Genomic DNA, 13,351 nt, shown 5'->3' on the forward strand with positions numbered 1-13,351 from the left:
TTCGCCCCCTATAGTCAGCGATGGAGTCAGCTGACTATGCCGAGGCGCCGGCAGCCACAGCCACTCGGTCTTGGAGGGGTTGAGCCTGAGTCTGTTCCTCCCCATCCAGACCCGTACGGCCTCCAGGCAACGGGCCATCACGTCAAGGGCATCGTTGGGGTGGCCTGGGGTGGAAATGTACAGCTGCGTATCGTCAGCAGTATTGAGGCACACTTTTCTTTGAATGCTAGTGAACACTAATAAGGAAATCTAGCAGCAAGCACACAAATCTTATTCTGTATCCTATTCAAATTAATATGGATTTAGTGTAATGAAGAAATTACTGACATTGTTATTTACTTAGAATTGCTATCTAATCAAATGTGCTCATCAAGGTTTTCTATGCTTTGAATGCCAATAAAACAGTTTTTTTCTAATGCATTTCAAGTCTCACCTAATTGCCTTTTTTTGGCAGATGTTAACTATTACTTTAGATGAGAGTGACTGCTTCACAGCTTGGGTTTCAGCCAAAGATGCCGGGTTTAGCAGTGCAGATGGATCTGACCCAAAATGTGAGTGTGTTCTCTTAATGTCACAAAAGGGCTAGTTTTCTTAAAGACATGGTCTTATTTCTTGGATGTAGAAATACTATGAGCATACTTGATCTTCTCTTTTCAAGTGGTTGAGAGAGAATGTTCTGAATTCAAGTTTGCTGTTTGTGTTGGCTCATTAGACTGGAATTGGTCAATTGGTTTACAACTCATCACAGTTTTTAAGAGTCAGTCTCTGAACTGGAAACAAACTTGATGGGGATTGGTTTTTTTGCATAGTATGGAAACAATAGTCCACACTTTTAAACAGCACAGTTTGTAGACTTAGGATTTCAACTGTTGTTGAAGACCTCTTTTAAACTACGGTAACTTTTTAAATCTTTATAGTAAGGATAAATTAAGGCTTAGATGGCAAACCTACTTCAGATGCTGGCAAAGGCTTGCAGATGCCAAGTAACTGAATGTTTCAATAGCTATTCTATGGGATAGCAGACCTGCTTTTGAAAAACCCCAGAAGCTGATACCACTGAGGTGGAGTGTGCTACATTCATGGATTTTTGTTTAAACATCTGTGACTAACAGCAGTAACAACCTGAATATAAATAATTAGTCATGCTTTTTTGTTTTCTTTGTATCACAATATACAGTGAACCTTGGGGGGCTTCTGCTGCAAGCTCTGTTAGAATACTGGCCTAGGACCCACATCAATCCCATGGATGAAGAAGAAAATGAGATGAATCATGGTGAGCACTTCTTTCTGCCCCAAGGAACTATCTTGAGTTGGCATTTGGCAAACCCTTCCTACATTTACAGAAAGCATTGATGTATTATTAAAAAAACATGTGGATCATGCCTGTTCTTCCTAATTTCATGAGATAGTTAGAAGGTTAAACTTACCACTTGGACTGGCTTTTGGTTTTTTATTTAAATCCCTGTAGGACAGCAGCATCTTCTAGGGCAGTGTTTTTTAAATTTTTTACTCTCAGGACTCCTTCCCACTTTTAAAAATTATGGAGGACCCCAAAAGAGCTTTTGTTTGTATAGAATTGATACATTCATGTAATATTTACTTATTAAATGTGGTGAATGTAGTCTGTGGAGTCCCAAGAGAGAGGGGCTGCTTCCCAGAGAGTAAAGAGGCAGAGGAGTTTGAAATGTCCCATAGGCAGGAAGAGGGCTAAGATGGCCCCTCCCTAGTAGTTCACAGGGTGTATTTATAGTTATGCAAATAGCTGCTTGAGTCTGACAAGATTTCTGTCTTTAGGCAAACAATAAACTACTCAGAAATAATTCCACATGTCATTCTTGGTTTGTGGAGCTTGATATCGATCTTGCCAGACTCCAGCAACTATCTGCATAACTATAGATATATGGTGTGAGCTGCTAGGGAGGGATGTCTTAGCCCTCTTCCTGCCTATCAGACTTTCCAAGCTCTGCTGCCTCTTTTCTCTCTGGGAAGCAGCCCCTCTCTCTTGGGACTGGAAAAGACCCTGATGTTGGGAAAGATGGAAGGCAAAAGGAGAAGGAAACAGCAGATGATGAGATGGTTAGATAGTGTCATCAGCGCAGTGGGCATGAGTTTGGGTGGACTCCGGCAGACAGTGGAGGACAGGGAGGCCTAGTGTGCTATAGTCCATAGGGTCATGAAGAGTTGGACACGTCTTAGCGACTGAACAACAACATTCTGGCAGATGATTTTGATTTTGTGCACCCCGAGAAAGTCTTGGGGGACCCCCAGGGATTCTAGGACCACACTTTAGAAAACACTGATCTAGACGGTTTAATCTTTCCTGCCCTGTCATGTCCCTGAAGAAAAGTTTGTGTTTCTTGCACTGCAAATAGTAGAAAAAAAAATCATTGGTACCCATTGGAGTTAACTGTTCTCAGCATAGGCTGTCCTGACCATTATGATCCCCATCCAGATGTGAGGAAGGGGGTGATTTAGATTACCTTAAAAATTCACTGAAATTAGGGTCAGGTTGGAATTGTTAAAATTAGATTTCATTGCAATAACAATTCACACTTTTGTCTTGAATTCAATTATTGTATGGTCTTAATAACATGTCTTTTTATTTACCCATCTGGTAACAGTGAATGGTGAACAGGAGAACAGACTACAAAAAGGAAATGGGTACTTCCAAGTGCCACCACACACACCAGTTATTTTTGGGGAAGCTGGAGGACGCACTTTGTTTAGGTACTGAAATTCTGGCAAAGAAGCATGAAAGTGGATGGTTGTGTCGGAGCAGCTTTTTCAACAAGCCACTAGAGTTAAAGCTACTGAAGAAAGTCAGTCTTTTGTAGACAATATAGTCATGTGGCAAGGTGACCTATGCACTGGCCAGTCTTTGATTCAACCCTCACCTCTGTCAAGTAGCCCTATGCAAGCCTTAGAAATAATTTATCTATTGTGTGTGTGTGTGTGTGTGTATACACACACACACACACACAGAGTTGAACTTATATCCCACCTTTCCTCCAGGAGCTCAAGGCAGCATATATAATACTCTTTCTTCCATCCACCCCTCACCTCTACCCACAATAATTGTGTGAGGTTGGTTGGGATGAGAGAGAACAACCTAGTGACCTATACAGGCAGTCCTTGCAACAGATCACCCAAAAATTATAACCGATCACCCCAAAGGGCTTATGACCCACTTTTAAAGTTTTCATGGCTGGGTACACACACACACACGTCATGTGATCGTATTTTGGGCGCTTTGCTTGCTTTCCCAAATTTTTATTAGTTTATTTGAATATAAAATACAAAGGAAAATAAAAATAATGTGAAACTAGGGGAAGGAAAAAGGGATGAAGAGAAAATGTGGGGTAGAAGGGGGAAAAAAGGCATTGACCTCCGACTCTTTTTAGCACAGTAGAAGATAATATTACAGCCTCAACTTTTTACTTTTACACAGTAGTATGTACTAGCCATTTCTATAACAACAAACCTATCTAATCAGCAAAACCAAAATCAAAGTTTCATTTTTGTTCAATCACAAGCACAAAATCCAGAAGCGATTTTCAAATAGAAACAAAATTAGATACATTCTCTTCTTTGGATAAAGCAATCAATTTAACCATCTATGTTTTTTTTTACTTGTTGTGGGAAATAATATATATTTCTGTTTGCACTTATTAATCTTTATATATTATCATTTATATTAACAAAATTCTCTATATTCTTTCAGATTCTTTAATCTTTAAGGGAAAAAAACACTTTTACATCCATTTTAAAACACTAAACTTTTCTTTAAAAACATTTCTAAAACCAATAGTTCTAGTACATCTTTTTTTAACTTCCTCTTAACATACTTTAAAATTCACTTTCAATAATATTTTATGAGCTTTAAAAATTACTCAGGCATTATATATAAAGGGAAAAAACCCATTTTCAAACCCACTTTATAAACACAAAACTACTTTAAAACTTTCAATTACATACAGTATATCAGATCAATAAAAATCTAACTCCAATTATCTCATTGAATTTAAGTCATTCCCTCCAATTTATCCTCATGGAATAAAATCTATTTCTTCTCTGGAATATCTATCAAATAAATATCAAGTTCTCTTTTTCTAAAAAAATTCTCAAGAAAAAGTCCCAAACCTGTCCTCTTTAAGAGTTGCAAATTTACTTGGAACTTTTCTTTCAATTTCTCTGGGAGGCTTGTATTTAAACCAGGGGTCCTCAAACTTGGCCCTTTTATGACTTGTGGACTTCAACTCCCAGAATTCCTCAGCCAGGCACGCTGTCATAAAAGGGCCAAGTTTGAAGACCCCTGATTTAAACAGTCACAATAATAAAGATCCATGTCAGATTTATATTCCAAAATTGCATTTAATTCCTTTGCATTGTCAGATACTTATGGAATTGCCTCAATGGTTTGGTAACTTTCTACACATAATTGCATCTCTGAATTACTCATCTTTCTTCCAATTACTTGAGTAGTTTTCATAACATCTTTAGAACATAATTGATCTACAAAATGAAGAGTTGTAAATATTTCTCAAGCAGCTCTTGCAGATACTCCACACTTCCTTATTTTACCTAGCCTCCAGCAGCCCTCTTCCTTGTCATTTAACAATAAAGGAGTTTCAGAAATGGCGCAGCCTGTTACTTCAAGAAGTAACAGGTTGTGGCTAAAAAAAGCCTCTTTTAGCTAATAAAGATAATCCATAAAGTGATTAAGAAATGAAAGGTATGACTTATTGTCCATTTGAAAAATAAATTCCCAAATGGCTGCTTTTTCAACAACAGAGTGATTGCAGCGCCCCAGCTGAACAGCTCACCAGTTACTCTGAAGCACAGCTCCTGCAGCTACTTGCAGACTTTTGGGCTCTTTGCAACCGGCTCATGTTTATGGCCATTTGCAGCTTCTTGTGGTCACATAACCACAATTTTTGGCTTTTTTTGCCAGTTTCTGGCATTTACTTCCAGTTTCCATCAAAAAAATGCCCATTGGATAAAATGGATTTGCTAACAACCACCACAAAAAAGGTCCTAAAATCAGGCACAGTCACATGGTGACCTGTTTAGCAACTGCAATGACTTATGATCATAATTCCAGGCTCAATTACAGTTGTAAGCCGAGGACTACCTGTATTGTATTTTAACCACCATTTATATTAAGTACTCTGAATGCATTGACCTAAATACATTGAAATGTCATCCTTCTCCAACAGCATGTCTTCCATATATATTGGCACTGTAGGCCCAGGTTGCACAGCCTACCACAGCACATAGTCTTTATACCTTTGGAGGTACCGTAACAGATAAGAACAGATGGCGTTTTCTGTCATTAAAATTTTATTGACATTTTCTGTTGTATTTCCTCATATATTTACATTTTTGAGAGGTTTTCCCCCCCTTGGTCCTTCAGTGTACCTAACAGCACATTTCCAATCTCTTCCATACAGGTTGCTGTGCCGGGATTCTGGTGGTGAAACTGAATCCATGCTCCTTAACGAAACTGTGCCACAATGGGTAATTGACATCACTGTGGATGTAAGTGTGCTGAGAAAGCGAGTCTAGAATAACTTTATTTTCTTCATGAAAATGTTGATTGCTGAGGACATTAATTGCCAGATGCCATTATAATGAAACAGGGATAAATATTCTGATCTCCAGCCTCTTTGGAACTATATTTCCCACAATTCCTTGCCATTAGTCATTCTCCCTGGGACTAAAATAACTGAAGAGTATTAAATTGCTTCCCTCTGTTATAAATGGATCTTGAGATAATCACATCAAAGATTAAGTTTCAAAAATTTCTGAAACTTAAAATATCTCACACCTGATTATTTTAATGGGATTGAATTTCCTTTGATTCTGTGACGAAGAAGAGACCTCAAAATGAACCATGGTTTCTAATGATCACACTATGAATACAATTTTAAATACATATATGTCTCTTAGAGTTACTTAATATCTAGTAGGGAGTTGCAAATGTTATCAGTCTTGGAGCAGAACATTCTGAAGAATTTCTTTCTGGACTATCTTAACCTGCAGGACAATTCAGTAGTTTCTGGAAGTTAATACTCCAAGCCATCTTTGAAGGATTTGCTTCTGGAAACCGTCCTGGAACAGCATGGACTACAGGTTTTGTTCTGGAATTCTTCAGAATGTTGTTATGCTTAATCAATGACTTTGGACATCCCAAAAAGCTTGTTTGGTAATATACTATGTAACTTATTCAAGAATTTTCCTAATAACTTTTTCTCATGCCCACCTGAGAGAGATGCTTGAAAATCTTGGGAGAATATTTGATGTGCCTGGAATTTGAGAAAGATATTGAGACCAGAAGAGGAAATTAGAGATCAAGATAGTCCAGTCTCAGTTCTTGTGCCTAAACTGGTTATAATTTAGTTGCTAGCTAAATACAGGTTATAAACTGTATCAGATATGTTCTGAAACAGGTAATCCTTGACTTATGACTATAATAGAGCCTACCCATCATGGTTATAGGTTGTGACTATCATAAAATGGGTCAGTCACATGACCAACCTGATTTTACAACCTTTATTGCGGTGGTTGTTAAGCCAATCTCTGTGGTCGTTAAGCAAAACCATGGTTGTTAAGTGAACTAATGGTTAGTTACGGGTGCAGTTTTGCTGAAAACCAGAAGTGCCAGTTTGGAAGTGCCAAAACTGGCATAACTGGGAGGGGGCAACCATTGGAACTTCAAATCTGGGTCATAAGTAGCCCCAAAGTAAGTCTGTTGTAACTTTAAATGAGTGCTAAGCAACTAGTTGCAAGTCGAGGACTACCTATATGTTCTGGATGTATCAGGTATGTTCTGAATCCCATTATGTATGAACTACATGAGTGTACTTCATATAAGATTAAAAGAACATGGAATGATTTCTACTTCTTTTTTAATTTTACAGAAAAATATGCCAAAATTTAACAAAATTCCTTTCTACCTCCAACCTCATTCCTCTTCAGGAGCAAAAACATTAAAGAAGTAAGCATTGAGCAGAGAATCAAAATGATTACAAGAGCATGGAAAAGTAAGTTCGATTCTGTTCAGCTCAGTCCCACAGCTCAATACCGAATCTGCTTTGTCTCTAGGGATCGGCTTTCAGCTAGTGATATGTTGCAAGTTAGGAAGGTGATGGAGCATGTCTATGAAAAAATAATAAACCTAGACAATGAGTCTCAGATGACAAGCTCTTCCAATAATGAAAAAGCTGGGGAACAAGAAAAAAAGGAAGACATCACAGTTCTAGCAGAGGAGAAGATTGAACTCTTGTGTCAAGACCAGGTATGCAATTTTGAGCTCCTTACAGAAAGAGAAAGGGTGGGGTGGGACTAGGGAAAGTATAAATCGGTGTTTCCCAACCTTGGCCACTTGAAGATGTGTGTACTTTAACTCTTAGAATTTCCCAGCCAGCATTCTAAGCATTCTGAGTCTATACAACTTCAAGTGGACATTGGTCTAAATGTTCCAAACATTGTACAAAAAAAAAGACAAGCTGGGTGGTCTTGAGTTTTGTAAATTATCTTGTAATACTTCTGAGGGCCAAAATATGGCTTCAAGGCTCATGCCTCAGGATGCATATTTTCCAATAAAACAGACCAAGTCAGGAAGATAATTTTATTACGATTTATTCAGAACATTCTGATTAAAAAGGATTCCTCTCATTCAAAGAGGGAACCTCAAGATGCATCTAACATTACTTTTTATAGTTAAGACATCAAAGAAAATTACAAGAGAAAGGTTGATTGGACAGGACAAAAGTAACCTCCCCTTTGCATAAGAAATCAGTTACATGTAGTCAGACATGTTACATGTGTGTCCATTTAAATGAGGTCTGACAAAAGCAGGGGTGTAAAATATAAGTTGTTAATGAGGAAAAAAAGTCATAAGGTGGTTTGGAGTTCATGGAGAGACAAACCAGGTACCAATTAGCGCTAACAAGCTTTCTTGTACCAGAAGACAAACTCCAGACATCCTATTAAAGCAAACACAGTCCTATCCTATCCTGACCTGGGGAACAAAAAGTTTTTATCCTTTCAGTTTAGGAATGTTAGAAGCTATCAATCAATCCATTCTGCATTCCAGTCTGCAATGGTTTGATAAACCATTAACATCATTTAAAAAGAGAGAAAAATAAGTCAAATTAAAATACAAAATAACTAAGTTAGCAAGTACAACAATACTACAAAGTCCATGTTGGTACTACAAACTCCATCCTGTGTGGCCCTCACTTCAGAAAGTTTGAACACTGACTCAACAGGTGATCTCAAAGGGTTCTCCCCTGCCCCAAAGGATGAAAACATATTGCATTAAATCAATATTTCTAAACCTTAGCCATTTTAAAATGCTGGCTGGGGAATTATGTAAGCTGAAATCCATACATCTTTAAATGGCCAAGGTTGAGAACCTCTACATTTGATGGCCTGACTTCTCATCTCCTGTTGCACAGTAGACTACCTCAACCTTTAAGTGGGTGGATATAACTTGGAATGCATTGTCTGGTATCTTTTCTGGAAACTTTATTTTTTCTAGAATCCATGGAAAAGGAGAAATTCTTCTGTATAGGGCAAATTTTCCTTGAGCAACAAGCAGGCAATGAAAACTGCACTGTTTTCTTCACAAAGGGATCTCACTGTGAAGGGAACAAGTCCAGCTATCTGATATAACTGATCTGGAGACAGTTTCAGATTTATGCTTTTAGTGCACAAGCTAAACTGTGTTACTTATTTTGAGTGTGTTTCTCAAGCTTGCATTAGCTCTTGGAAGAGAAAGTTGCAGGCTTCCAACAAAGTTAAGAACAAGGCATGCACTTCATCAGCTGGAGTATATTAGTCCCTAAATCTAAATTATTTTATATGACAGGTTTTGGATCCAAATATGGACCTTCGAACTGTCAAGCATTTCATATGGAAAAGTGGGGGTGACTTGACACTTCACTACCGACAGAAGTCAACGTGAGCCAAGTGGTGGACCCAACTGGTTATTAACTAATTTGAGCTTCCCGTGCTGGTTCCACCTTAGTACTCTAGGAGCCCACTTAAATACTAAGTTCTGACATTTTAAATGCCTCAGCACAGACAGAATCTACTTGAAGTGACTAATAAATCTGTAACATAGATGAAATCGGTATGATGTAAACTCAAGGTTGTCCATAGCAAGGTCAAGCAAGAGTGATATAAGAACCCCTTGACTGGTTCCTGTTAAGGTGTGTACAGAGACAAGGTGATCCAGTGCAGATATCTGTGCAGTTCTCCATTTATTTCCAAGATTATCATCCTTCATTCACTCAAGCTTGATATGAAAACTCAGTTCTGCTGCTCATTCTCGTGTTTTTTTTTTTTAAAACCTGCATGTATTGTACTTTGCTAATACATTCCATACAATAAATTTTGACCACTTTGCCAGATAAATCTACTTACTGTGCAACAGATTACTTTTCTTGAAGTAGAACAGTCTGTGTAGTCTAGACTGGAGAGGCTAATGTCCTTGCTGATGATTATCTTTCAACTTTGATTTTTCTAAGAAAACATTTTAATAGTAAGAATCAGTAGGCTGTGTTATTACAGGGTCAGTTCAATGTGTGAGCATCATGATGAATTCATTCATCTTTAACTAGACTTCAAAAAACATAACTTCTGTTGTCCTAGAACAGGGGTGTAAAACTGGCGGCCCGTGGGCTGGATGCGTCACGTGCAGGCCACGCCCACCCCACCTCTGCAAAGGCAAAAAACGTCATGTCAGGTTTGACACCCGTGTCCTAGAAGGTTACATCCTGGTTCAGTTCCATAGGATCATATTCTACATTTGATAGCAAACTTGCTCAGTGTGATAGCAAAAAAGGTTTTCCTCAAATTGTTTTATATGCATTTTGGGATTTTTTTATTGATGTTGTAAGCTGTACACACCTTGGCTTTTTTTTTTTTTTGCACTGTTTCTAAAAATATTTTGACAGCTCTTTCTTATTTGCATTGTAGTCTTTTAGAGTCTAATTTATTACAAAAGGTGGGAGGAAATGCCCCAGTGGCTAAGCAAGAAAAACTGAATTTAAGTGAAACAGAAGCATCCTGATAATAGTGTAAGAGTTCTGATTTGAAACAGAAGCACAAATACCTTTTTAAAACACACTTCAATAAACTTGGATTCTTCCTTCCTTCCTGTTCCTCCTGAAATTAACACTTTCCTTCCTGATGAGTGCTGGATATAGACTACACCTGATAAGACACTGGTGGTTTGTTTTAACTGTAGGGACATAAGAAAAAACATTGTTCCAACATTGCTTTTGCAGCATGGTAGCTGCTTGTACAATCACCATCATAAATAGAGAGAAGGAGGAAGTAGACATTTGATCTAGCAGTCCTGTTGGGGCTGGACACAAGTTATACCAACCAGTAAAGAAGATATAGGATGTTGTTTTATTGACTAATAGTATGCCTTTTGAGTTATTCAGCTGTCTTTTTCTGAGTATTTTTCTTTCAGGGGAGAATAGTTTTTCTACTGACTGATGGGCAAATAACAGCTGCTTTGAATGGTTTTCTTCTTGTTTGTATTGTGTGGTGCATAACCACATAGTACTTATAGACATTGCAACATTGTCAGTGACTGTGGTGCTGCAAATAGACATGTTTGGTTTGGCCACTTGTGCAATGCAAGTCATTGTTTAATGAAGGTCTGATTTGGAATTATGCTTGCACAGGTCTTTCATGATTTGGGCATGTTCCTTTGTATAAATTTCATCTTTATGTGCAGGAGTATAGTTTGCCACATCTGTGCAATGTTGCAGTTTAGTGGAGTAGGTGAATTCATTGGTTAAACCTAACTGTAACGTATCCTGAATTAGTAATCTTTAAAAGCCTGTAATTCAAATTTTATACTCTCCATATTGCCACCAAAAGTAAATATTAACTCCATTCTCCTTTTATTTTTAAAATTAGCCAAGATTTCAGTTTTATTTTCTACAAGTTTCAGAAAGATTAGCAGAAGGCCTGCCAATGCCAAAAGAACAATTATGTATTTCACAATTGTATAGAAATAAGATTTACTGTATGACTGTTTTGCACTTGCTGTGTAACTTACAAGTGTTCATCTGGTATAGGAGATGTTTATTATCTGGTGAGTTTTTAAGAACATCCTGTATTTTCATGAAAGTATCTCCCCAGGGCATGTTACAAAATTGAGGTCTGCTGCTTTCTTCAATTAAAATGTACTGCAAAGTACAATATGAGCCTAGGACAATGGCTGTTAATCCTTGGGATCTTAGGATATGCCTGGCAAAACCCTGTGTGAAATGTTGGAGGACTCCTGAGAGCAGCATGTTTGTAAAACAGCCTTTTGAGAGAAAAGAAGCCAAATGCTAGCCATGCCTATCTTTGAAGAGTGTTTTGAAACTGTGATTAATAGGTTTGGCCAGATGGCTTGCTGGCAAGGACTTTATTGATCACACTGTTCTGGCTGCCATTTGGTGTCTGGGCATAGTTGCCCCTTTATTTAAAAAGCCATAGAGGCCAGGATAGCTGAAGAACCAGCTCTTGTAAAAGCCTCTGCATAGACTGTCAGTGTTTTTCAACTCCCAGAAATCCCCAGCCAGCATGCTGGGTGTTGAAGTCTGCACATCCCAAAGCTGCTGAGGTTGAGAAATGTGAGATATGTATTGGAGTCTTAATTCTGCTCACACATGACAGGAAGCCTTGGGTGTGATCAGGAGATCAGCTGGATCCAGGAACATTACTCATGTTGATTTTTGTTAAGGGTCAGATGGTATTTAGAGTAAAAGATCACGCTATTCTTCCTAAATTAAACTTTCAAACCAAATAGTCTTAAGTAAAATTAATGGGGAAATGAACAGAGATAACATTTAAAACTGCAACCCAAAAAACCCATCTAAAAAGCCTTACCATAAGGAGTTTTCCTGCATTTCCTATCAGCTGTCCTTGGCAACAAACACTTCCAGGAAGTCTCACTTGCTACCTCTCAGCCCTTAACAGCAATTGGGAGAGGGGGTAGCAATTTGGGAAGGAAATACAAAGCAAAATAGGTACACTAAGCCAAAGATAACCTTAAGGTACCCATTTTAAGATACAAAAACTCAGTCTTAAAAGCAAATTCCTATCTGCCCCTTCTGGAAATACCATGATGCAGTTGATATGGCTCACAGAACCCTTTTTGAAAGTATAAAATGTATGAGATAGCTAGAGACAAGGAGCTATTTTTAAAAATACAGTCATGTGAAAAAGAAAGTACACCCTCTTTGAGTTCTATGTTTTTACATATTAGGACATAGTAAAAATCATCTGGTCTTTAGCAGGTAAATATAACCTCAGATGAACAACACATGACATATTACACCATGTCATCATTTATTTTACAAAAAGAAAGCCAAAATGGAGAAGCCTTGTGTGAAAAAATAAGTACACCCTTACTGCTTCCATAGTAGGTATGAAGAGGCTAAGTATCAGCCAGGTGCTGCTAATCAAGTGCCCTTGATCAAATTGATCATCAGCAAGTGTGACTACCTCTATAAAAGCCAAAGTTTTAGGAGTCTGCTGGTCTCTAGCATTGAGGTGTTTGTTAATACTATGCCAAAGAGGAAAGGCATTGGCAGTGATGTTAGAGAAGCAATTGTTGCTGCCCATCAATCTGGGAAGGGTTATAAGGCTATTTCCAAACAATTTTAAGTCCATCATTCTACAGCAGGGGTGTCAAACTGCCGGCCTGTGGGCTGGTTTTATAATACCGAAGCTGCGCCCACCCCATTGCCGGCAATGCAAAAAGATTCATGATATGTTGTGACACATCACGTGATGTGAGTTTGACACCTGTGTTCTACAGTGAGGAAAATTATTAAAAGAGGAAAACAAGACAGTTGCCAATCTTCCCAGGACTGGATGTCCCAGCAAGTTCACCCTGAGGTCAGACCATGCAATGCTCAGAGAAATTGCAAAAAGTCCAAGAGACTTTTTGCAATCTGACTCTACAGGCCTCGGTTATGTTAAATGTTGGAAGTCCATGAAAGTACAATTAGAAAGACTAAACAAGTATGGTTTGTTTGGAAGGGTTACCAGGAAAGCCTCTTCTCTCTAAAAAGAACATGCCAGTGTGGCTTAGGTTTGTAAATTTGCATCTGGCTTCTGGAACACTGTCCTTTGGACAGATGAGACCAAAATGGAGATGTTTGGCCGTAATGCACAGTGCCACGTTTGGTGAAAACCAAACAGAACATATCAGCAGAAACATCTCATACCAACTGTCAAGCACAATGGTGGAGGGGTGATGATTTGGGCTTGTTTTGCAGCCACAGGACCTGGGCACCTTGCAGTCATTGAGTCGACCATGAACTCCTCT

General features: G+C 38.3%; 1 protein-coding gene across 1 annotated transcript in view; it reads left to right on the forward strand.

Annotated features, from left to right (window-relative positions):
- Positions 1 to 9,425, forward strand: part of LOC107297887 (WD repeat-containing protein 48) — a 37,469-nt gene extending 28,044 nt beyond the window's left edge. Inside the window, exons 13-19 of the mRNA XM_015827245.1 lie at positions 455 to 551; positions 1,178 to 1,273; positions 2,622 to 2,727; positions 5,451 to 5,538; positions 6,921 to 6,997; positions 7,105 to 7,297; positions 8,876 to 9,425. Of these exons, the coding sequence (XP_015682731.1) occupies positions 455 to 551; positions 1,178 to 1,273; positions 2,622 to 2,727; positions 5,451 to 5,538; positions 6,921 to 6,997; positions 7,105 to 7,297; positions 8,876 to 8,971 (753 nt within the window). The 3' untranslated portion in view covers positions 8,972 to 9,425. The remainder of the gene's footprint in view (positions 1 to 454; positions 552 to 1,177; positions 1,274 to 2,621; positions 2,728 to 5,450; positions 5,539 to 6,920; positions 6,998 to 7,104; positions 7,298 to 8,875) is intronic.
- The last annotated feature ends 3,926 nt before the right edge of the window (positions 9,426 to 13,351 follow it).

Source organism: Protobothrops mucrosquamatus, unplaced genomic scaffold (genome assembly GCF_001527695.2).
Source record: "Protobothrops mucrosquamatus isolate PMUCROS unplaced genomic scaffold, P.Mucros_1.0 scaffold3571, whole genome shotgun sequence".
In the NCBI taxonomy this organism is placed as follows: Eukaryota; Metazoa; Chordata; class Lepidosauria; order Squamata; family Viperidae; genus Protobothrops; species Protobothrops mucrosquamatus.